The sequence below is a fragment of the Echiichthys vipera genome (assembly GCF_963691815.1).
Source record: "Echiichthys vipera genome assembly, chromosome: 9".
NCBI classification, from domain to species: domain Eukaryota; kingdom Metazoa; phylum Chordata; class Actinopteri; order Perciformes; family Trachinidae; genus Echiichthys; species Echiichthys vipera.
The window spans coordinates 13162211-13188913 of record NC_139834.1 but is presented as its reverse complement, the minus strand read 5'-3'; the positions used below and the strand labels follow the sequence as shown (position 1 = coordinate 13188913).

General features: G+C 40.2%; 1 protein-coding gene across 1 annotated transcript in view; it reads left to right on the top strand.

Annotated features, from left to right (window-relative positions):
- LOC310951904 (membrane-associated guanylate kinase, WW and PDZ domain-containing protein 1-like) overlaps positions 1–26703 on the top strand; it is a gene marked incomplete at its 5' end in the record, with an annotated part of 92317 nt that overhangs the window by 49266 nt on the left and 16348 nt on the right. The window contains 12 exons of the mRNA XM_083920380.1: positions 5905–6024; positions 8007–8195; positions 9658–9880; positions 10190–10237; positions 10509–10591; positions 11134–11172; positions 13031–13088; positions 13244–13353; positions 15869–15991; positions 16510–16695; positions 17401–18012; positions 25478–25512. Coding sequence (XP_083776506.1) covers positions 5905–6024; positions 8007–8195; positions 9658–9880; positions 10190–10237; positions 10509–10591; positions 11134–11172; positions 13031–13088; positions 13244–13353; positions 15869–15991; positions 16510–16695; positions 17401–18012; positions 25478–25512 — 1826 coding nt within the window. The remainder of the gene's footprint in view (positions 1–5904; positions 6025–8006; positions 8196–9657; positions 9881–10189; positions 10238–10508; positions 10592–11133; positions 11173–13030; positions 13089–13243; positions 13354–15868; positions 15992–16509; positions 16696–17400; positions 18013–25477; positions 25513–26703) is intronic.

Genomic DNA, 26703 nt, shown 5'->3' with positions numbered 1-26703 from the left:
AACACCTATGGTGAGTATGCATGGGTTTTGATGAATCAGAATCAGAATCAGTATCACTTTAATAATCCCAGGGGGACATTGTTTTTGTTTCAAACTCCAGCTATACAAACAACATATTTAACAACAAAAATATTATACAGATAACATATTTGTAAAAACAGAAATATAAACAGGATATATATATATAAAATATCTAATTTACAATGGTAAAATATACAGATCAAAAGTACTGTAATAACGTGCAAAGAAAGTCCTGAGCATTTCAAGGTTTTGAAAGTATGCAGCATTTTTTCAGTTAGAGTACATTAAAACCAATGACAGACTTAACATAATTATACCCACTGGCATCATTAAACTTGAAATGCAGAGCATATTTTTTGCCTGCAGAAGTAGACCCGTGCCTGTCACATTTGATTTTCTAAAAGCAAAACAAAATAGACAGATGAGCACGGAGATCTCAGTTTCACCACAGTTCAAAGAAACATCAGTCAAAAGATCTTTCAGTTGTGATTCATTATCTTAATTATTTTTTAGAAAAGCATGATGTAGGCTTTATAAAGCTTTTAATGTTATTTTCCCTGGGATGTGTTTGTACTGGGGAAAGCAATGAATAAGAAATACAGAAAGTGGAAACAAATAATGTAATCCAGTGCAATAGTCTTGCAATATATTAAGCTTATGGTTGTTTAGAAGTGATGGAGCGTTGTTGCCTCAGCCTCTTTGGTTATTTTAAAGTGGTGGTTTATATTGTTGTATTGAATTGTATGTATTTTACAGGTGTTATTGTGCCCACCCTCTGCACAATACCAGTAGTCTTTATACATGTGCCATGCTGGTTTTCCTTCCCAGTAAAATAAAGTTAGAATGATAAATGAGCACGTGGATTTTGTGTGCTCTCTGGAGGAATAAGCGTCTAACTTGTCCCTGAACAAAGATTGCTCTCTGCTTGGTTTGGTGGTATTTCAAAACTGAAGATGTTCCCTAACGTGCTTGTGGTTAATTTTTCCCTTCAAACATGCACTGGCTGGTTTCCACAGTGAAAGAATGGAGCCCATTGATGACTGTCAGTGGAAGTTAGTTCATCGGAGCTGGGGTCAGGGCTGAATATGGCCCAGTCATTGTTTCTCTGTCCAGACAAAATAGAGACTATGCAGTGATAGTAAGAGACAAGCCTGACCTCATTGTTGCTGTCATACACTGAGAGCATTCAGTCCCCCTCTCCTGTGAGTTTAACTGAAGACGAACACTCAAACTTAACAGAGTCTGCATAGTTTATGATTCTGGTAAAATACCCTTCTTTCTAAAAAGATCATGTTTCTTTAGCAACAGTAAATGTCCTCATCGAATGAACTTGAGCTGTCAGAAAAAGACATTTTATCATCTTATGTTTTTATCATTTCTCAGTTATAGATGATTTTCTGTGTAATAGGAGTGGGCAATATAACAATATATGAACTATGACACAATATAGATGTCATATTATTTAAACCATGATAGCTATCCCTTTAATATCTGCGGGTGTATCAGGATGTTGTGGACACTGTTGCCATACGTGACTTTTTGGGGCTGTTACCATCAATTACGGATCAATGGTTTTGACAAAATGTTATTAAAATGTGAATAATTTTATGACAAATATATATAAACTGGAGATTAAAATTAGAGAGCAAATTATAAAAACTTGATTTATTCTGAAATACTGTTATTTATTATTGTCCAGAATTTGATAGAATATCCACTGTGACTATACCACTGCTCTAGAAGCATGTTTTTTTTAAATAACTAAGCCACTTCAACAAAAATCTTTATCTTGTGAAAGAAAAAGCAGTGAGCAAAATTAGAGAACAGTAACCATTTTGTCAGAAGAGAAGATTTAAACAATGTTTTCTTAGGGCTTAGGGAAGTGTAGGTGCTCTTGCTTTGAATGACTTCAGCACATCTGCGCCTACAGGGCATCACTAATTTCTCACACTGCTCTAGTTTGATCTTGGTCCATTCTCCTTGTAGTTCGGTAACTGTAGTGGGTTTCTTACTTTTTTTCAAGGATTTTCCAGAGATTCTCTATGGGGTTAATAAATCAAGTATTAAGTATTTGTTCTCTAATTTTGATCTCCAGTACATATCCAATGCTAAGAATAAAGGAGAAAATAGCAGCTTGTTTGGCTTTTTTTGCTTGAAAAGTGCCTGAAACAATTATGAAGATATTTTTGGTCAAACATTTCAGCTCTAATGAATTTTGGATCAATGTGATGATGAATTTGGATCAGTAAGATACTTAAATTTACAGGATTATTCAAAAACAGACATTCTTGTCTGCTTATTTAATCCATTAAACACTCTAGGGCTGCAACTAACAGTCATTATCATAATTGATTAATTTCCTTTTTTGCTGTATAAAACATCATAAAGCAGTAAAAATGACCATCAGAACTTTACTACAAGTTCATATTATCAAATTCAATTCATTTTATTTCTTTTGATTTGTTTATTACAGCCCTTAACAATTTATTAATTGATGTCCCCCAAAACTGAGTATAGATAGATATATAGATGTCATGATGCCATGATCTATATTGCCTGAACCTACTGTGGAATTTGCCTTATTGTACATCTTGATATCTTGACCAATAACTGATAGTTCTGTTTTGTGTTTTTTCATCTTGAGAAGAAGAGAAGCAGCTCTTATTTAGGGTTTAAAAACATTCACAGAGTCCACAGAAGAATTCTGATTTTCTTTCTACCACAGCATGTTTGAACAAAATTAGTTAAGTTTAGTTAGTTTTATTAGTTAATAAAACACTGTTTACTTCAACAGAACTCTTCAATGTATAATTATATACTTTTAGATTTGAGACAGAGTATTGTTATATCACGAAGTGTCTTCTCTTGTTTGCGTTTGCTGCAGTTAATCATTTCCCAGTAAAAGAAGTGAGATTCTGTTAGTGGTTCCCACTGCGTCGGGACATAGTGTACGGCAACCCCGGGCTTCCATGGCTGTTGTTGTTGTGACATCATAAAATACATTGCAGTGTAGCAACAGATGATCGATTGGTCACACGCAACAAGAGTGATGTCTTACTGTGCTGAAGATATTGCATTTCAATTTGCAATATTTCACAGAAAAGCACACAGTACAAACAGGAAATCAAGTTACGTAACCCTGAAACACATGAGCAACTTGAATTGTCAAATCGGTTGCAGAGAGTTAAAATATAGGAAACAGAGAAATGATGGTATCATGCCATACATATTATGATGTAAAACATAGCCTGAAGTTTAAAGAGGCAGCTCTCAAAAATCGCACCAGAATTAGTCATCATATCAAAGCATTCTACTGTGGGGAATAGCCTCGAATAACAGCTCCATTCCCTGCTCAGCAGATAGCGTCATTCGAACACTCTGAGCTTCAGAAACATCTCCCACCATGGGACCACCTCTATGACTCAAACTCCCAGACAACTTCACTTTCATCACATCCTGATCCACTGAGGTGGATACAAAGCAGCACTTTCTGTGTGCTGCTGCTGCTGCTGCTGCTGGTGTACACAGTCAGTTTGATGATATATCATGTTGTTGCTCACATTCTGAGCACTACATCTTGTCAACTAAATTGCCTCCTCCTTTATCAATTCATCTTGAGAATCATTATTAAAATAGCAGGAAGAAAAGCGACCAAGAGATTCAGTTGTCTGGCCTTTGCAGTGCAGGTGAAGGACTGAGCAGTGTGCTTATTACCAGGTGTTTGTGGGCTGGATGTACCCTGAGAGATGCAGAGTGTGAGCTTGCATATTGGAGAGGCTCAGGTAAACACTAGAACAAGAAAGAGTCTTGTGTCAACCATGGTCAAACATAAGTCTTCCCAATTTTCTAGACTAGACCACGGTGATGATGTTAAAGTGGTAGAAGAGCAATAAACTGTCATTTCTGCTTATAAAGAGTAAATGTAATATATATTTTATATATTTTTTTTTTACCAGTTTGTATTGATGTTTATTGCATAGATTTAGGAGTGATAATGTCTGTTCACCATTTTGGGTTCAGACTGAAATATTTCGGCAACTATTGGATGGATTGGGAATCACTTTGTACATTCATGGCGCCCCATAATGTCTTTGGTGATCCCCTGTTCCTCAAGTGCTAATAGCAGATGAACACTTTTGGCTTTTTAATTAAATGTCTCAACAACTATTGTATGGCTCATCATGAAATCTAGCGTAGATATCCATGGTGCCCGGAGGATGGACCTGCGTGACCCCCTGACCTTTTCCGTTTCCACTTATCCTGTGAAATATATCTCACCATCCACTTGATGGATTGGCAGAAAATGTTGATACATTTATGGTCCACAGAGGATGAATCCTTATTACTATCGTGATTTTCTTTTCCTCTTGTGCCACTAGCTGGTTGACATTTATGATTCGGATAGGCAATGTCTTGACAACTATTGGATGGATTGCCTCAAGAGGGATTGTAATGACTTTGATGGCCCTCTGACTTTTCAAGATCAGGTCAGAATCCTAATTACTTTGAATTATGACAAAATACCTGCACAACTAATGACATTCCCATCATCTTCAAGTGTAGTTTTTTGGTGCTTTGATGTGTTGATGTAACCTGGTATAAAAGTATTGTGTCTGGCCTACAGTGCTTTTTTGCACATATTACAGTGGAGTACAATGTAGTCGTGTTAGTATGTCTATATGTGAGTGTATACACTCCTATCCTGACCACAGATGGGTAACAACCTCTGTCAACCATCTGGCCTGTCATCTCACTCCTTTTTGTAAAGACAGAGACACAATAGACTCTGTCCCCATTGTCTGGTGTCAGCTTCCTCCTACAAAGTGTTCCCACTACAAAGTGAAAACACTGCAGACCACTAATCAGTGGTGGATCAGGCTCGGGGCAGTAAGGCCAGCAAGGAAAATGTTTGTTTGTTTACCTTTTTATCTGAATTTTAACTAATTTTATATTATTATTTGATATATTTTCAGGATTATGTAAAATACCCTCAGAATTTTACCGACTCATGTTTTCTCTGGTGCCACAATGGAATCAGTCTGGGGTTTTGTTGCTTCAGACTGAAAAGCTTTTATTGTACTACAGTTAAACCTTACAACACCTAAGAATGCAGAAAGTGTAGCATTGCAGTCGTGACAGAGACAATGCAGCATCAACAATCAATAAAAACTTATGTAAAGTGACTATAAAGCTATTATGTTAGTGCATTTTACAATCCCAGACTCACCATGAAGATATAGATAGATTGATAACAGAATCAGGATTGCTCCTTAAAGGGGGCTGTACTCAACATTCAGAACATTAATATAGCAGCAAACAACTATTTGTAAAGATTTAGTGGAGTAACAGCATCCTGAGCAGAGAAAGAAGTCACTCTTCCTCTATGTATGTTGTAATCTGAGTTTCTCTGTTTATTGTGATAGATCAGGGGTGCCCAATCCTGCTCCTGGAGAACTCCTGCCCTGTATGTTTTAGGGTTTCAGGATTGGGCCCCCTGTGATAGATGGTCCAGCCTTGTGTACGTGTGAATGTGAAAAAAACGTTATTTCACGTATTGTGGTGAAAGCCATGTGGAGGCAATCCCAGCCCACTTTTTTCAGTATTTTGAGTAGAGCACCTTTAAGGCAGCAGTTTCCCATGAGGCAGAGAGATGACCTCGATTTAATTTCCTGACATAATATTGGTGGCTCTCACCAGTCTTATGATCACACCATCTTGATTTTCAAACTCTCTCATTTGCTGCTTCTCCAGGACTGCGTTCTAACACTATTGAACGGCCTGTTGGAATATATTTTCACCAACAGTCAACTGTAAGCAACATAACAGGATTTTAACAGGTTATTTTCAGCCACCTGAACATTGTTTGTTCCTTCCTGTCCATAGGTACGACCCGCCCCCCTCGAGACGGAGAGGTCCCAGGGGTAGATTACAACTTCCTGTCTGTGGAGGACTTCCTAGAACTTGAGGATAGCGGCACCCTACTGGAAATAGGAACATATGACGGTGAGGATGATGATCATCGCTGACACTCCATGTGACTCAGGTGTCTCGATTCTTCACAGATACAATAAGCGTAGCAACATTTATTTTTTCCTACATGCAGGCGCGCTTGTAAGACTGTGCACATAGTTGATTCAGATTAGACTGTGCACAATGGGGGGGGGGGGGGGGGTGTGAATCCAGGAGACAGCAGGATAGCACACCACATCTGCCCCTCTCACTCTGATTAGGACAGTGTTGTGCAGAGCTAAGTCTCGTACCGACACAAACCTGTGTGTGTTAACACGTGTGTGGGGGTGGATGTCTGTTTTGTGCATTGTGTGTTATGCAGGGCTAAGTCTAATTTGTGTGTGTGTGTGTGTGTGTGTGTGTGTGTGTGTGTGTGTGTGTGTGTGTGTGTGTGTGTGTGTATGTGTATGTGTGTGTGTATGTGTATGTGTATGTGTGTGTGTGTGTGTGTGTGTGTGTGTGTGTGTGTGTGTGTGTGTGTGTGTGTGTGTGTGTGTGTGTGATTTTGCGACATTAATCTGCTTGGCACCGGTTCTGCTGTGTGTTGGCACGTTCCTCCCTTTCACGCAGACAATGTCAAATACCTGTCCACAGGAGTCTGTGGCTACCACAGTAAGACAGGCTTATTGATTCATAACTAACCCTGGAGTTTTATTGAGATATGATTATACAGAAGCATCTTTGATTATATGTACGTGTATATGTGTATTGTAATTTCTCACACAATTCTTGTAAGTATATTTAGGAGATTTCATGGTAACCAGTATCGAGTGAGGCAATGAGAGGAGATAGCAACAGAGTTCACCGCTTTGGAAAATATAATTATTTGCTTTCTTGCTGAGAGTTAGACCAGATCAATACCACTTTCATGTCTGTACTGTGAATATGAAACTACAGCCAGAAGATAGATTAGGTAGGTTAGCTTAGCATATAATATATAGCCTGAAAACAGGGGGTAACCACTAGCCTGGCTTCGTCTGAGGATAATGAAACCTGTACCTCAAATCAATATTTGGTCAAATTGTTGGTTTCCTTAGTAAGTAGACGTGTAATGATGTAGAGTGAGCTGGTCATTGTTATGAATTAGAACCACAGTTACACTTACTTGTTAGACGTTTCTCCCAATCTTAATCCTAAACTAGAATTATCAGCTGTTGCTTGTAGCCTTTTAATTCATGGACAGACATTAAAGTAGTATTGATCTATCTAGCATATGCTTGTCAGCAGAGAATCCAATACGTTACTGCGCCAGGCCAAGAATTAGTTCGATAATTTCCTGTAATACAGCAAATTGACATATTTAGACAATGGTTTCTGTACACATTAATCAAACGATAAATAAAGTCTTAGTCAACTTTAGAGGAGCTGGTGGATGGATTTTGTTACCTATGGACAGAGCTGGGTTAGTTGTTTTCAGCCTTTATGCTAAACTATGCTAACTGGTTGCTGGCTACAGCAGACATAAAAAGGTATCAATCGTTTCATCTAACTTATAGTAAGTATGCTTCTTTCCCAAAATATTTTCTTTTCTTTTGTGCCAATTTCTCTGATATTTAAGAATATATGGAAATGATCATGAAGTGCCAAAAAAACTTGATGAATTCTTTATTTGCAAAACTGAGAAAAAATAATTTCAGTCACAATAAGCCGCAAAAATAAGCTTGCTGTTATGAGTCGTTGTACTGTTTTTGATCAGTATGCTGTGAGAGTCCAGACAATTCAGCTCTGCTGCTCTGAACACAAACTAGAACTGTTCTGCTTTCCCACCAGCTGCTTGTTTCCACAATTCATGGTCACATTGTGATCCAGCTTTATGTCTTCTCCTCTCAGCATAAGATTAGGGGGTTTCATAGATCCTCTGCCTGCTACCTTTCTGTCCTCCGCTCTGCCTGTTTTTATCCCTGGCTTCCTTTCTCTGTCTCGGTTTCTCCTTCTGTGTCTCTCTCAAGCATGCTAATGTCCTTCTTGTTGCCTAGGTAACTATTATGGGACCCCCAAGCCGCCAAGGCAGCCCATCAGTGGGACAGTGATTCTCAGTGATGCAGGCTCCCAGCAGTCCACCCCAAAGCGTACCAAGTCCTACAATGACATGCAAAACGCCCGAGTAGTGCCTGCTGACGACGATGATGACGACCAGGCCACGGAAATGAACAACAGTTTTACAGGTGAGGGCGTCGCTGCACCTCTCCAGCCTCCTCGAAGTTTCTACAGCTCTTTGTCTGCGCATGTGTAGTATTCTCCATCTGTGCTGTGTTGAGTGGATGTTTTTTAGGTGTGTATGCATGCATGCCCAATCTTATGAATACAGAAAGGGAGAAATAATGTGTATGTTTATGATTCTCTCCTCTGTTGTGCGGTGCTGGGTGTCTGGCGGTTACATCATGTCTTTGTGATGCTGATTCCTTTTTCTGTGAGCCTCCGAACACTGCCATCTGCCTGTGAGGAGGGTGTAGTGGGGGAAGAAGTAGATTGCAGACCTTATTTTCTCTCCGTGATACAGCCCTTATCTTATTTTTCATTTTTTGCTCATTAGATTCCTTCTAGTATGTGAACATATTGATCAAGCGCTCATCAATATATGCTTTATATATATTTTCATACCAGATATTTTTCACATCTTACACTTCTTAAAAGAATTGTCATCTGCGTGTAATTCAATGATGCCAAAGTGTCAGTTTCCAATCTTTTCCTTTCTCCTTTAAGCTCTGTCCTACTTTTGAGCGCAAGAGATGGTTTCTTTTTCTCTCTTGCTTCTGTGAATCTATGCCCTCTCTGTGTCCCCCTGACAGGCTGCCAGAGTTTTGAATTAGCATTTGATCAAATCCTGAAAGGCCCACGGAAGTGGTGGAGGACATTGGGCCAGAAATGGAGAGCGAGTGGGGGGTGGGGGTTGGGATAGCTAGCTTTAGGAGAAAGAGGCTTATGGGTGGAGAGGTAAAACAGGGTGGAGGTCATAAGAGTTTGGGATAGACTTTTGCTAAAAGAATTAGCATATTCCTGGGGCCCTTTCAGTACACTAGAAATGGGCGGGAGCCAAACTTAAGAGGGGGAAGGGGAAGTGCTGTAGTGTGAAAAAAGTTGAATGTGTGCTAAGGAGTATCCAGCAGGGATGGACGATATGGCCAAAATAACAATATATATCACAACATAGCATGGTTTCTGGTCATTTCATAAATGAATGGTCTAAGAGCTTTACTACTAAATAGTGATTGTAATATTAAGCGTGTAAACTTGTGAAATCATGGGTTACAATCCAGTTAATTGCGTTGAACTATGTGGTAATAATGTAATGTTTGAAAATGATATTCCCTCACGTAATTCAGATAACAAGGCTTTAATAGTGGACCACAGAATCTTGATATGTTTTCACGATATTGATTCCATTGAAAGACAAATAAATATAATTATCTTAATATCTTCTTGATGATTAGAAAATAATTATCATCGCCCAGCCCTATTGTCCAGAGTGAGCATGTCTGCTTATTTCCTCTGTTCTTTTCTTGCATGCACGAGACATGAACTGTTCTTTTGTTCTTTTTTGTTGTTGTTGTTGTTCCGTGTTGTGCTCGTTGTGTTACCCAGGATCTTTAGTGCGTAGTCTCTTCCCCTCTCCTTTGTTGTGCACAGGTAACCCTAACGACCAGGACGAGAGCCGCGGTGGCATCCTCCGGCCGTACCCCGCACGTGACAATGCTCCATCCTGTGGTCTGAACAATGCAGCCACCTCTACGGCAGAAAGTGGGCAGCAGACCCTCGCAGAGCCGCAGGTCTCTCCGGAAGACCCACAGGGGCCGCTGCCTGAAAACTGGGAGATGGCCTACACTGAGAGCGGAGAACTTTACTTCATAGAGTATGTATCAACAACCTGCAACATTTTACAGTTTGCTCTGCTGCAACACACTCTTTGCACTGCCTGAATAAGCATTTCTTACTGAAGCTCATACCCTAGTTGTGTTTTCTGTATTTTACCTGCACAATTATCCCTTTTGTTCGTCCAGTGGTTTGTCTTCCCCCATGATTTGGTTTTTAGGCCTCCCCAGCCAACCTGCCCAGCCCGCTGGGTGCCACTGCTTTCCTGTTAATCCCTGCATGTCCCGATCTCTAAAGGAGATCACATCCTGATCACCTGACTACCTCCACCTCTCTGTCCTCTCTGCAGCACGGCAAAGGCACACCACCAGGACATGGCTGTGTATTTTCAGAGCTTGTATGTTCATTTCTGCTATCACTGATTTACAGTATGTTCTTGATTAACAATAGAGGGAAAAGTCAGGTCATTTATTGTTTGATATCCTGCCTGTGTGGCTCTGTTATTCTCATTTCTCTTTGCAGCAGGCCCCTTCTGTCCTCTGTAAACTTGCTGACGCGGTTTACTTTCTAATTCTTATTGATGCATTCATGCACTCCTGCTGTGCTTTTATATGTTGGTTTGATGGCCTGTGTGGAATTATTCTGTTGTCTTGTTTGTTTCCTCTCAGCCACAACACAAAGACCACATCATGGCTGGATCCTCGGTGTAGAGACAAAGCCCCCAGGCCTCTGGAAGAGTGTGATGACGATGGTAAGCTGCTACACAACATTTACACAATAAAAGTCTACATTTACACTTCTGTATCAGTAGGTGGTGCATGAGAACTCATACATTGTGCTTCTTTTGTTTATTGAGTGACAACATTGTTAATTTCCCTGCAGCGTATTTATGAAACACAAGATTTGTCATGAATCCTACATTTGCTATATTGTGAATAGAGGATTATGTGGTATAACTATTATAACATACAGAATGACAAATAATTCCCAAATAAACATGTTTGATAATTCAAAAAAAAAAAATTGAGTTGTTCGGAACACATTGCAAAATTGCACCATCAAGTGGTAAAATTTAAAGTTGCACGCTGCTTGCAGTGTTTGGATGTTGTGTTATCCTGTTTAAGTACGTAAACTAAGGGGTTTTTGTTTCCCTATTTGCTTTTCTCTGGACTGTCACTTCATTCTTTATTTACTCTTGATTCCTCCTTCCCCGACCCACCTCTCATCTGCTATCTATCCCCCTTTCTATTCTTTATTTTGTTTTCTTTGTTTCATCCTGCTTTCATTTTGGAGAAGAAGGGATACATACTGAGGACCTGGAGTCTGAGCTAGGTAATTTTTTTTAGATTTGCGCTTCATTCTGACGATCTACAGTCTCTCTCTGAAAACTGATCATCTTTTAATTGCTGCGCGAAATTGCCGTAATGATTTCTGTTCACATTGTTTTGAAATGCTGTTGAGATAGCTGCGAGGGATTTAAGGAGCGAGTGACGCTGTGTAGCAATCTTATGATGTCTGCATTTTGCACTCTGCATGCAACAAGCAGTGGTGACGTGATGGATACTTATACCAGCTGCAGAGAGCAGTGGTGCATACTTTATGTGCTGTAATAGCAATATGACAGAAAAAAAAGGTGAAGACGGCTGTGACGGACATAAGTTATTTCTGTGTACTTTTCCAATATGATTCAAATAATTCAATATGATTTATGTTATTGGCAAGGTGGTTTTCTTGCATTGCTTGTTCCAGATCAATCCCTCATATGTAGTCATATGTTATTGATAATATTTATCCTTTTATTTAACATGTGTTGTGCCTTTTGGGATTTTGGACCAATGAATTTGTTTACGATGTAACAACGAAACTATTCTGCTCCTCTCGGTGTGCATTACAAGCACACATGTGAACTGTGTTATGCTGAGGTTGATACTGTATATGTACCTGCAGACTGGGAAATGGCTCAGCTGCTGGTTCTCATCCCAGTTGTGAATAGCACAAACGACTCGGTAATGCAAAAGGTGCTCAGTCTCACACAAGGCCTTGAATGTCTGGCTGTGAGCCTTTGTTATTGCTTGCTGCTCAGACGTAGACAGTCTGTGATTATTGATTGGGAAATTCGGTCAAGTGTGTACTGGAGTTGGGAGAAGCCCACTGTAACACAAGTTGTCTGAAATCATGTACAGTGAGGAGGAGGACTGAGGTGCCAATATCTTCATGGGGACGTGTCAGGTTAATCTATCCTCACCTGTCCGTGTGTTCCCATGAAGTGTAGTTAGGTGTGTACAGTGTGCATGGGTGTGACCATGAAGACCACAGAGACACACAAAATTACTACATAGAGACAAATGACTACAAAGAGACACAAAGTTTCCACAAAGACAAAAAATTCCACCAAGTGACACAAAATGACTACATAGTGACACAAAATGACCACAGAGAGACAAAACCACAAATATATATACATGATGACTACAAAGAGACACAAAACAACAAACATATGATAATATTTAGTAGAATAATTACATGCAGACCAACACTGGATGTTAGCTTTTAAGCTTTTAAATATTCAGACCTCACATGTGTGTTGACCTCATTGTTCACAGTTTTGTGAGATGTATTAGTCGTAATGCGCATAAAAGTGAGAGTAATCCTGGTCATAAATAGCTTTGCAGGTCTGTTTATAACATACACATAACACCTACCGGCACAGCTTTAATTTGTAAGGTTAAACTGTATGAGTCCTTGGCAAGTAGAAATCACAAGAAATACAATTAACAAAACAAAAAAAAGCTTTCAATATAAAATAAAAACTGTCATGGGTAATCTAGTTTTACAATACTAAGTCTAAACGTATCATTTTCTTATATTATTCCATTTTGGCATTTATGGTAGAATTTAAAACCCATAAAATGCAGTGCCAATCCTAATGAACCATATTTAACAGCATGACACAAAAAAAAATTACAAATCAACAATCTCTTACTCAGAACTGAAGAAAAACCATTAAAAATCAGTTGTGTCAAACTTCTGGTGCCATAATCAGAGATGTTATATAAGTCAGGAATGTAATGCAGTTTGACTGTGTGTTGTGGAGTCAACACAACAAGCACCTCAGCTCTGCTTATTGCCGAGGTGAAAGTGTAATTGTTTAATGTGTGTGTTTAATGTTGGGTTGTATTCTCTCTCTCAGAGCTGCCTCCAGGATGGGAAAGGATAGAAGACCCTGTGTACGGGGTGTACTATGTAGAGTAAGTCAATCACCTTGTTGACACATATTTTTCAAATTAACCTTCACAACGATAAAGATCACATTTGAAAAACCTTTATTGTATATAACTGTAATTTCTTCTAATAACTCGTTACCCCTTTTTTATCTTGTTTGATCTCATTCTCACTGTCTCAGTCATATAAACAGGAAGACCCAGTATGAGAACCCAGTGGTGGAGGCGCGGCGTCGGAAAATCTTGGAGCAGCAGCAGCCGCAGCCTCCAGAAGGTGAGCGGTATATTCGAGGTTCGTTTCCTGCCCTGGCACGGCACCATTTCTTTCTTTCTTCATGTCTGTGAGTGTCATGTCCTTCTAGTTCGTCCAGTGCTCTCCCGGGTTTTGGCCAGACTGCTATTATTCTCTCTTCTGTGACTTGGCTTCAATTCCTGTCAGGAGATGATGGGAAAAAAATTTTTATTCATATAATGCTAATTTGGATTCACATCAGGACAATGTTTTTCTAAAATAGAGCTGGCCCAAGCCCTGGTGTCGTCTTTGGTGTTTTAGTTTTTAATTTACGTGATTTAAAATCATAAATGCTGTATATCATTCTGTATTTGATCATTTAATTTAATTTGCCATGAAAAGGTGACAAAGAGAATTTTACTTTAGCCCAGAGGTTTTCAAACTGTGAGGCACAACTTTCCATGAGGGGGTGGGGTGTGAGGCAAAGATATTGCTTGAGGTGACAGAGAGGGGGAAAGGGTGCATGCTGGTCCTCAAACAACAGGAAGTTAGTCATTGTCGTTTGGCGCAGTCAGGAGTCGGAGCCGCAGCTGCTGTGACACGCAGCCCATGGAGGAAATTAAGCTACCATTTGCTGCAATTTGTGACAAAAATTGTACTCCTTCTAATGTGTCATAAGTCAATGAAATCTGAACACACATACCTGATACACCCAGTCTTAGATTCAAGGATATCATTATCCCTGATCCATAGATCTGCTAAGATTTCATGGAAAAATGTCCCCTAACTATAACTTCTGAACCTGATAATCATCACATTTTTAAGTTTTCTTCTGTATCGAAGTACCGTATTTTTTCGGATTATAAGTCGCAGTTTTTTTCATAGGTTGGCCGGGGGTGTGACTTATACTCTGGAGCGACTTATGTGTTAAATTATTAACACATTACCGTAAAATATCAAATAATAGCCCGGGCTATTATTTATCTCAGTCACGTAAGAGACTAGGCGTATATCTGCAATCGTCACACACACACTAATCAACTAATCAAAATTGGGCGGGGGCGGGTCATGGCAGAAGTGCATTGTGGAAAAAAAGATGCTACCTGCTACTTCCGTATCTATGAAAATTGATCATTTCAACATTAGCGGTAACTTACTAGCGGTAAAAACAACTGAGAAGGGCTGAACAAAAATGCCACCGAAAAGAAAATCATATACTGCAGGTTACAAGCTGGAAATAGTGAAATATGCTGCAGAAAACGGCAATCGAGCTGAAAGATAGATAGAAGAGGAAGCGGTGCATTGTCCACCTTTGGAGTTGGCAGAGTTGTTCATTAGATTTAGTGATTAGGAGTGACAGATTGTTTGGTAAACGTATAGCATGTTCTATATGTTATAGTTATTTGAATGACTCTTACCGTAATATGTTACGTTAACATACCAGGCACGTTCTCAGTTCGTTGTTTATGCGCCATATAACGTACACTTATTCAGCCTGTTGTTCTCTATTCTAGTTTTATTTTAAATTGCCTTTCAAGATGAAATGTCTATTCTTGGTGTTGGATTTTATCAAATAAATTTCCCCCAAAAATGCGACTTATACTCTAGTGCGACTTATATATGTTTTTTTTCCTTCTTTATTATGCATTTTCGGCATTTAATCCGAAAAATACGGTTCTCCAGTGACAGTTATCTGTACATGTTAAATAGACTGCATATACATGTTTTTTTTTAACCAAAGTGCTTTACAATTTTCAATGTTCAGTCAAGGTTAGGGTTAGGTTATAATACTTATTACTTATAATAAAAACTCAGTCTATGTGTTGACGCCTGCACAGTAGGCCTGTGTTGTTGATCGGTAGCTACAATCTAACTTCCCCCCTAACCTAACTCACTGAATCCATGTCAACATTATGCTTCCTTTTTCATCCCCCAATGCCCTCAACTGAATACTAGAGCATGATTACCCCCAAATCAGAAGCAAGACAAAGAATAGATATTGATAGAAACTTTTTTTCATGTTACATTATCAATCTTTTTTTGTACTGTACTATGGCTCAGATTGTCCCATCCCAATGTTTTGTACCTATATCCATGGAATACTGACACTCTCCTCTATCCATTCATATACAGATGTTTGCCCTGTGTTGAAAACCTCTGGACATACAGGCGCAGTTGTCTCAATTTTGTCTGAGGGAGGGGACCCCCCAGTGTCAGACTATGAAAAGCCCTGTTTTAACCTGTGATGCCATAACATTTTAATGGTTTTGGATAAAACATGTGTAATTTATGACGAGATAATATATATATATTATATTTACATTGCACTCTTACCTCACACTCAACAAATAACTCTATTAGAAGCAGATGTAAATGAGGAGCTAATCACAACTGAGGCGTAAGAATGAATCAGATGGCAAGTATATACAGTTTGTGCTTAAAGCTCTGTGTGTCTATGTGTTTTGCTGTTAAGTGTTTCAATATGTGCATGTGTGTGGCATGTAAATACACTTTTGTGTTGAGTGTGTGTTGACAATTTGTGTGTGTGTGTGTATGTGTGATTGTGTCTGTACAGAGTGGATAGAGGAGCACTCGTCAGCAGCGGCTCCGTTAGCAAACTACGCTCCAAACCACCTGGAGACCTACAGAGACCCGCAGGTCCCACCAACGCTACCTCCCATGCCTACAGGAGCCAAACGTAAATGTTTATGTTTGATAGACACTGTAGATACTTCACTACTTCTGCTTAATTTTATTATCATGCGTTCTGGACAGTGGCACATACATAATGTAGTTCAGATGAATAACAGGGACCTGTTTTGTTTCCTAGATAAAAAAAAACCCCACATTTTATTTATTTTAATGAGTGTGGACTTAAAAAAGGACAGCACCAACTATTCTCGAGATAACTATATGTGAAAGTGACAAATAAATGCATGCAAATCAAATGCTAGACACATGTCAAACTGTCCATGCATCATCAAAGAACACAGGACAAACCAGTCTACCATATCATACCCTGTCACTGCTGATGTTAATGGTGTCTAACTTTTGAGGAATCAGTCTCAGCTTGCAGATTTGTCCACATATAAGAATGCAGGCTACAAAATGTGGTCCTGATCTCAGAGACAAAACAACAAAACATTATTCAACAAGTTTGCGTGTAGATTTTGTAGACGTGCCCAAATTAAGAGTTGTTTCTCCGGTGATCTCAAGGAGGGAAGCCTTTCTTCACAAGAAACCCAGCAGAGCTCAAAGGAACCTTTATCAACACAAAGCTGAAGAAGAGTCGTCGTGGCTTTGGCTTCACTGTGGTCGGAGGCGACGAGCCGGATGAGTTTCTACAGATCAAAAGTTTGGTGCTGGATGGGCCTGCAGCAGTGGATGGCAAGATGGAGACAGGTGAAGTGCACAGCCACTGTCCACAGGGGGCACTGTTTTCATTCAGCACACTTCTTCCACTTCTCCTACTTATGAGCCCAGTCCCAGTGTCCCCTCTGATGCACTCTGTAAACACTGTAAATCATGAATTCAGCAAGTGAGCAACAACTCTACAGACCTTGCAAAGCGTTGTTATTTTAAAATACCAGAGGAATTGGAAAATGAACAAAGAATTCAGGAGTAACAAGATGAGATTTTCCTATTGATTATAAACATGCATGTAGCTTACTTGTTTGCCTTGTCATGACATTATAGTGACTGCCAAATATATTGATTTGTTCCAACTGTACCGTTTTACTTAGGTAATTTAATTTTATGGTCTACTGTTGTTTTGGTTCTGCTGTTATATCTATATAGCATTTTTAAGACTCTGAGGGTTTGAAGGGCATTTGAACTAGGACCTGCAGTTCAGGGTTGCGGGGGGTCTGATCATATCCCGGAATACACTTGGTTTGAGCCACGGTACCTTGTTAGGTTGCCCATTACAGGCACATGAGTGGTCTTGCTTCATTACACTGAATAAAGGGATTTCACACAACTGGGAAATAACTCTAAATAATGCCAAGTGTTTAAAAGTACAATAATTTGATTTGAGATATCAATAGTAAATAGCTGTTCAATGTGAAAAAGATGGCATAACTAACTATAGAATTTTCCTTGGTGCAGGTGATGTGATAGTCAGTGTGAATGACACCATTGTACTGGGCTACACCCACGCTCAGGTGGTGAAGATCTTCCAATCCATCCCCATCGGTTCCATGGTGGACCTGGCCTTATGCCGTGGCTACCCGCTGCCCTTTGACCCCGATGACCCCAACACCAGCCTGGTGACCTCAGTGGCAATCTTGGACAAGGAGCCTATCATTGTCAATGGACAGGAGGCGTTTGACTTGCCTTCGAACCAGGCCGGACCCATCAACGGCATGAGGGAGCCGCGGCCCCACAGCCCCTCGGCCGAGGTGGCATCTAACGGCTCTCACAGCTATTCCAGCGATGTGGTCACATTGGCCTCATCCATAGCCACCCAGCCGGAGCTGATCACCATCCACATGGAGAAGGGCGACAAGGGATTCGGCTTCACCATTGCCGACAGCCTGACAGGAGGAGGGCAGAGGGTCAAGCAGATAGTGGACTACCCACGCTGCCGTGGCCTAAAGGAGGGGGATATTCTGATGGAGGTCAACAAGAGAAATGTCCAGAATATGAGCCACAATCAGGTGGTGGACCTGCTGAGCAAATGCCCCCGAGGCAGTGAGGTCACCATGCTGGTTCAAAGAGGTATGTATTACATCTTGATGTCAGATATTTAGATAATAGATGCATGGACAGAAGTTCTGACTTGAAAGGATGTGCGATTAAGCACACAAAAGAATGTACTGTGGCCTGCTGAATAGACAGCAGCTTGAATAGCTGGCATGGAAAGAGTGACATAATGAAAAAGCAGAAAAGAAAAGTGAGGAAGAGAGTGGGTGGCAGGTTGAAAATGCTCGGACTGGATGGGATGAAACAAGGAGATGAAAAGAGATGATGGGCTGAGTTAGCATGGCAGTCGATGAGCAGATGAGTGTGGGAAGGAGTGGGAGGCTGGGGAAAGAGGCGAGATGGATGAATGAGAGGGAAGGAGGAGTACATTAGGTCAGGGATACGTATATGTTATGAATACGGATGGTGCTGCTGAATTGGACCCCAGAGACTTTTCGCTTTTTACATTTTCTATCCTCTACATTACCTTAATAATGACTTAAGGTATTTAAGGGTGTGACTGTTTCTCTGCTCTGGAGTTGTTTTATTTTGGTTGCACCTGGAATGAATTAGTGAGTGAAGATACAGAGCAGAAACAGAAAATGACAGAATGTTTTATTGAGTTTGATCAAAAAATTTGTGAGCACACAATAGGTTTACAAATGTCGTCACACACTATTAATTTGGATTTTTTAATTCCACGTTCTACTTTTTTCTGGATTCTCAGTCTGCTACACTTTAGCATTAATTTCCACATATCCAACGCAGACACTGAATGACATTGGAGGTCCCTCATTTGTGTCGAGTCCTTATTGTTGTTAAATTGCCAACCATGCTGCATGACCCAGATCTCTATTCGTGGCAGGTTGGGATATGCACCCCACAGTAATTATGCCCTCTAATGAGTTGACCTTGTGCACTACTGCTGGAATAATGCTGTTGTATTGTGTTAAATGTCAGCATCATTATGGGCCCTGTGTGAGCGTGTCTTGAGACTGATATGGATGCAGGGCAGTATTCCTGCTACCAGAGCATAGAGAGAGAGAGGTTCAAAAAGAGCAAGAGCAAGACAGAGAGGAAGTAAAGGAGAGGATAAGTGGTAAGGAAGCTAAAGGCAGTCACTGGAGCAGGCAAGGCTGATAGCAGCATAGATCATCTCTGTAAACTTTGACACCAGCCTGTCATTATTATGAGCTCAGGTGATGAGGGGCAAAAACTGTGTACACACAGGCCGTCAGGGGGGGTCGTTATTTAGATTAATCAAGCTCCTATCTGAAAGGTTAGAGGTGGCGCTAGAGTATTGCTTGGAAGTTGAAATGCTTCCAATGACGAATACAAGGCATTTATTTCCGTAAAATCCTTCTTTCATTTTACAAAAGAAGCCAATTTGCCTGTTTAGAGCGTCAATGGCCAGAGACAGCCTTCTGACAGTGTCACAAATTTAGGACCAAATTCTCACAATGTGACTGCTGCTATGACCCACTCTTAAAAAAAAAAATCTGAATAGGACACATAAGGACGCAGAAAACACTGTCTGCAGCAGCATTTCATAAGCATTATTTTTTAATACGTGTATGGGAGACAACGTTGTGCAGAGAGACAAAACAAAAGGAAGTTTGTGGGTCCTCCTTACAGAGCTACATTTTTAATTTAAAACATAAGAGCGAAACGGATGGATGAGGCGCCTCTGGTTTTGTGTACTTTTATACATTGTAGCATTACGAATTTACCACATATTCTGACACACCTCAAACCAAAATTTTATTAGACTCAACTCACACCTTGTGACATGCAATACACTTTTCAATCGTTGTTGTCTCTCAGTGTAAAGATGCCTTTAGTCTATCAGGCAAAAATGACAAACACTCAGCGCCTCTCAAATGGGATGATTTGCTTATTTTCTCTTTTATAATATAATTTTAAAGTAAATCTCTTTGTGTTTCGGACTGTTGTTCACACAAAACAAGTAATTTGAAGACGCCACCTTCTGGGAAATTATGATGGGCATTTTCTAAACAATTTATGTGATGAATCCAAAATATACATCAAAGATGCATTGGAAATAATCATTAGTGGCAGCTATAATCTATAATAACGGCTCTTGGGAGTGGGACTGAGGTGTGTCCTTGGCTTTCTGTCCAAGAATGATGTGGTAACCTTTCAAGTGATCACTAGCAGCTAGCACATAATCATTCACAAACAACAATTATGGGAGGAGCGGGGTAAAGCAGATAAGAGAGAGTAGAGGATAAGAAATAGGAGGGCCAGGGATCATGTTCTGTGAAAGTCGAGGAGGAGGATTAGGAGGAAAAATTTTGAGAACTGCTGAACAGCACTGAAAGTTCAGTGGGGGGGAGCGTGTATGAGAGGATTTTTGAGAAGTATAGGCGGAGGAGAGGAGGAGGAATAAGGTGCACATGAGCTGGAGGAGAAGAACCTTAACCTTTGTGACTGTGACTCATCAGTCTGCGCTGTCTGACTCAGAGTCAGCATCTGATTTCAGTAGAGAGCACAAAGCACAAGATCAAACAAGCTAACATCACACAGGGATTGTTTTTTAGAGCTGCAACAATTAGTCAACTAACTTGTCAGTCAATTGGCAGAACAATAATCATCAACTATTTTGATAATCGATTGTTTAAGACTTTTTTCATACAATAGCAGAAGATGCTGTTTTCAGCCTCTCAAATATGGAGATTATCTGCTTCTCTTTGTTTTGTAAAATGTTAAATGGATTATCGTTGGGTTTTGAACTGACAAAACAAAGTGTTTAAAGACATCACCTTGGACCTTGGAAACTGGGATGGACATTTTTGCATTTTCTGACATATCATAGACCAAGCAATTAATCAAGCAAATAATTGATAATTAAAATTATTGAAATTGTAGCCCAACGTAAGACATGTTATTTTATGTTTCCAGTAGAAATGTGCATTCCAATTTTCTGTATGATCTTTTCGCAGTAGATTGAGTTAGGTCACAGAAGTTACAGTTATGCAATATTATATTATAATATATATTATAAATCCTAATAGCATTGACAAAATGAAAAGGGAAAAAAACAAACCTAACATAGTTGAGGTTCAGATCAAGTTGGCTGTAATATTACATTTTATTAGAACATATTTTTCAACACTACACCAGATCAGCAGTTTATCCCAGGAGGCAGCATTGCTCTGAACTGAACAGTGTCTGAGTAGTTTGCTTGTGGCTAATCTCATATATATATATACTGTATATACAGAGAACTCACTTCACAAGCCAGAAAAAATTTGAATGTATTTTGTAACTGCGCATTTGCAGAAGGCTCTAACGGTGCGTCTGAAATGAACAGAGCCACATTTTGGTTTTTCAATTCCCCAACGAATGGTCTTTCTAGTTTCAGTTCAGTTGTTGAACACCTAGAACAAGGGAGAATGGCAGCATGTAATATGTGCAATGGAAAAAGGTAGAATAAGCTGTTGTGGTAATGAAGGAAGTAGCTGCTAAATGACTATAAAGAATAAAGATCTTGTCGACAAGTCAGACTTGACAGTCATGGTTGTTTTTTTTATAACTTATACATCTAATAACACTGCACAAATGATATAAGGTCTAAGATTTGGAAATATAGATTCATTAAAACACCCAGTTGCATGTGCAAAAAATCATTTTGAAAAAAACATCTGGCGCTTTCACACACAGGATTTTAGAGGAGGCTTAACCAGCTATGACTCCTCCATCTTGTCTTCCCACCGTTGTTGCCATGACAATTCGCACATCGCTCGTGTCCCCCGAGAGACAGAGAGAAAAAGAGAAAATGGAAAGACAGAGAGAGGGGATATAAAGTGTAGAGGAAATTGAGGTAGAGGAATACGATGATAATAGACGACGGGTAAGAACGAGACAATATCATCTAGGGTAGATGAAGAGAAGGGACTACTGGCTAATAAGACACTCTTATAAATAGAGCAAGGACAAGCGTTTTGGCTCAACAAAAGAGAATATTATTCATGTTTTACACCCTCAAACAATGTATATAGAAAACCTGGAGGAAGGACCATTCACTCGTTCTGTGTGAGCTCTGCAAAAATCCACCAAGGCTCCAGCTTCAACAGCATATTGTAACACAGGGTCATTCACTGCGCTCCATGATGAAAGAATGGCTGACCCACACATTCAAACCCACACAGCTATGCATAAACATACATTTTTCTGCATTTTACCGAACACGTTCTCTTGCTTCTTATTTTGATCTGGCAGAAGGCAAAGTACATTTTTAAAGGCTAATCAATACATACAAAAGGTGAGACCCACTCCTTTGTCACTGGTAATATATTTTACACACAAATTATACAGCCTATTGAGCAAAAACGCAACTTGGCATCAGCTTATATTGTAGATTGATGATATGAACCTGTCTTTGAGGATCTACATCTGTGTTGCCTGCCTTTTATTGCTGTTCAATATTTTCCTCATTAGCATATTTCCTTGTTTCTTCATGCTCTACTGAAGGCGCACTTCACTGTCTACTGTACAGGAAGCAGCCTCCTCCACACTGATGCTAAGAGCCAGTTTAGGTCACCAAACAACTGACAGTGTTCATTTTCCCTTCCAATTTGTTTTTTTCCCCTCTTATTTCAATGATAATAGTCACTCTGGTGTAATGTTTTCTTAGTAATAATAATATCAGGCTTTTTAAACCAATGTTGCATCCTCAGTGATCAAGTCTTTTGAATGGAGCAGTGTTTTGTTGTGGGGTATTGAGCAGAGCTTTACTATCATTCAGCAGCTGCAGCAGCAGAGTAAACTATCAGTATTATGGCCCCATTGCATAATGTAAATGCTTCATGCATGCGTGCCTTCATACTCATTTATGTTTTGCTCTGTGCATGGATAAATGCTCACCTTTTTCCATACCTGCCTGTGCAGATTACATATGTATACAGTAGCATGCATGCATGTATTCATGGATGCATGCCCCTGCGTGTGTGCAGGAACATGCAATTCCAGTATTTCTTTTCGCCACGCTTCAGCTGCTCATAAATGTTACATTGAGCCATATTCAATCAAGTCTGAATTACATATGCATCACAATACCAGAGAAAGTTAAGCAGATTTAAAAACTGCATCATGCATGAAGATGTATTCACACTGTGTAGCATGTGAATTAACTGTTCCAGCTGACACAGCTACAGTGGAGTTGGGGTCAGGCTACGTCAGTTCTGCGAATCTTTATTCCCCTTTAGTTCCATGCCCAAATTTATTAGCCATATGGTCATAGTTTAATTTAATTTATATATGCTTGATGCTAATTAGGTTGACCTTGTTGCCATTTTGAAGATTTGTAGAAGTTGTTTCAAAGTGAATGGTTTTTATTGACCTCTCACTTCGTGTGTTTCAGGGGCTGCAGGGTCATATAAGCTGCTGTTGAAATGGAAAACACTTATTACCTTCTGACGTGTGTCCTTCTTGGGTCACACACACACACACACACACACACACACACACACATTCATCAGCACATCAGCAGCTGTGATGTTCCACTTCCTCCAGTTACTGGCACCCCATAATCTGAGGCAGAGAGAGGGAAGGAAAATATGGATAAATTATGAATCATGTAGAGAGAGGGCTTTGCAGCAACAGAGAGTTTTAACATTTAATGATTTTTTTGCCAAAGCAGCAGAAAGAGTCTAAGATGGATGCTTGCATGTTGTTGCATGTGTTAATGCCATTCCATAAATACTTCTGGGAGGATTTTCTCTGTGCATGCTCGGTGTGGTGGGGTTATATGACATATGTATCATCAAAGCAATATATAAATGTCTGTTGTATATATTTTTCTATATTGAAAACTGCGTTTACTTTATTTTATGATTGTTGCACTGGTTCATATTGCACTGAAGTTCTTAATAAAAGGAGAAAATACTCAGTACTTTTACATTTCATTTGCCAAGTATTTAAATATGCATACATTGAGTTTATCATGTAGTTATCCTCAAAGCAATTTCAGTCAAAAGCAACTGGACTTGGCTGCTTTTGACTGAAATTGCTTTGAGGATAACGATGACCTGGACAAATGAGAACATTCACAGGCTTATCATGTAGTTATTTCATAAAACATTGCATATCATGATATATATCATTATCAAGATATGCAATTACCTTTATCAGGTTAGAAGATTTTGGCCTTATCGTCCAGCCCTAATGATCAGTATCAAATGTTGCAGAGAAGAATATGTTGTCTTTGAAGTAGAGTGAATGGATCAAAGGTCTGGCATTAATGTAAATGCGCTCTGCTGCTGCTGCTGCTGCTGCTGCTGCTGCCGCTGCTGCTGCTGCTGCTGCTGCTGCTCAAACCTCATATTTAACAAAGTAGACTGCTGCCACTGCATACAAAACTAGTTGATTGCCTTGGCAACAGCAACTCTTTGTCCCAATGTCATTCATGCATTCATTTGTCTATTTTTGTCACACCATACTTTGCTGTACTAAGTATCAGGAAAAGGAATATCAGGAATGGATAGCAGTTTTCCTGTAAAGTGGTGCATATTCTGTGTTTGTGGTAAATGCTCAGGTGGAGTCTGAATAGGTGTGTGTTAATGTGGTTCAGGTAGAGGAACCTACATGTGGAATGAAATGTTGGGCTCTGATAGATGTGAAAATAAAGCTGCTTAAGTGGGAATGTAGATGATTCCCTACACTGGTATGCTGTGAATCATCTCCCCTGACAACTGGCTCCAAGTATTAATATTTCATTAGCACAAATGAGATTGATCTTCTTTGTGACTCTACAGTATTAAGGAGTATACAAAAGAGAGGGAGATAGAGACAGATAGAGGGAGAGGAAGTCATGATACACGGAAGAAGAGGAGGGGGAGGGAAGAGGAAAAAAGCAGAAGGAGAGAAGATCTACTTCTCAATGTAAGCCTTGAGCAAAGCAGATGAGTGGAAATGATGCAGCTCTGTAGTTACTTAGAAGATGTGCATAGTAAGGCAGAAGCTCAAGCTTTCCTTTAATATGATGCTCACGCTGCTGAGCTCCTTCTCAGTGGATAATAGTTGATATTCTGCTGGAGAGCTTGTGATGAGACAGCTGGGAAGTAGACTGGAGAGGTGGGGGGGTCTGTGGCTGCTTGTGGAGACCTATAACTATGACCAGCAGTCCAGGGGTGCTGCAGCATAAGTCAGCCTATCTAATGCAGATAGATCAGTTGCCTGTCTTCTAATAGCACGGGTGAGAGCGCTGAGTGGAGCAGTATACAGCACAGGGGGAGGAGATCACTTAGATTAGTGAGCAGCCTAGCACAGTGTGTTGCTCAAAGAGAGAGAAAGCAACAGAGAGGAGGAAGAAGAAGAAGAGGTGGAGGAGGAGGAGAGCAAGCCGGGCCAGTTGCGCTCTGCTCTGCAGCAGGAACTAGGCTCCATCCGTTTGTCCTGGGGAGTTTCTGATCAGAGGGGACAAGGGAAGAGCACCGCAGGTCATTAATGCTCTCTCTGTCTCTCTGCCGATGTTTTGCAGGAGTGGTGCCAGCCAAGAGGAGTCCAAAGCTGGTGGTGAGTACTATAATCTTCAACTCTTTTGTGTGTGTGCATGTCAGCTCTGCTGAGTGAAAGGAGCGCTATTTAAAGAACAAAAGACAAAGAAAACATTTGATATCCAACTCTTGCGCTACTGTTCTGCATTCAGTTGCCACCATTCTTCTTTACTTATCTCAGTTCTGTCACTTTGACTTCTGTCTTTTGTTTGCCTCTTGATTTTTTGCCTCTGTGTTGTCTTTTCTTTTCCTTAATTCCTCTCTTTCTCTCAACATCCCTCCACTCCTGCCATGCTGTCATCCTTTGATTGATTAAGCATATTCAAGGCAGAACAGTCTAATAGTGACCAGCTGTTAGAGAGGGCAGACAACCATAGCTGAGGGAAGATGGGATAGAGGCATGAAGCAAAAAAGGGATGTGGATAAGGGAGGGGAAGACCAGAAGGGAGTTTGTCCCACAACAGTGAATCACTATGATAGCCCACAGATACAGAGGATGCACTGAGGCTAATAGACAGGGAGAAGCGGGCAATGATGGCAGAGTGAGCTGAGAGCAAAGCAGAGTGAGATTGTGGAAGCTGGAGGAGGGATTGCAACAGATTGCAATGGGACTTGTAGTTGTGATGGATAAAAGAGGACGAGGAAAGAGGCAGAAAGACCAGTTCTGTGAGCAGCTCGAGGGTCTCTTAAGGGACAGTGCAGTTATTTAGGAGTTCAAAGAGCTAACGCCTCCTCATTTTTACGACTCATCTCAACCTGATTAAAAAAATCAATACAAGCTCAGAAGAGACGCCAATGCAGCTTTAAATTACTGTCACCCAAATTCATCTCTGGAGAGCCATCAAGTTATTAAGGACGTTTCCTCTAGACGGGCTCATCCAAGGTCAGTGATGGGTTCAATTCCCACAACTTGAGCGGAAGAAAACCTCATCCTGTGTCTCTAGACCAGCATGAAATATGAATATTAGCATTAGGATTTGTTTGAAATGGTGTCGATCAGGGATGTGGGTCTTACCTATTCAGGTCACATGTCACGGAGGATGGAGGAGGGTTGGGCACCGTGTTAGGTGATCGAGTGGGACCAATACTGCACTGCCTCCCCTGTCACTTTGGATTAGCTATCCAGTGAGGAAAAAGCCAGTTTTCTCCCTCTCTGTGTGATGTCAGTGAAATGTCACGCTGCATGCTACTTTGTGTCAGCCTAGAACTA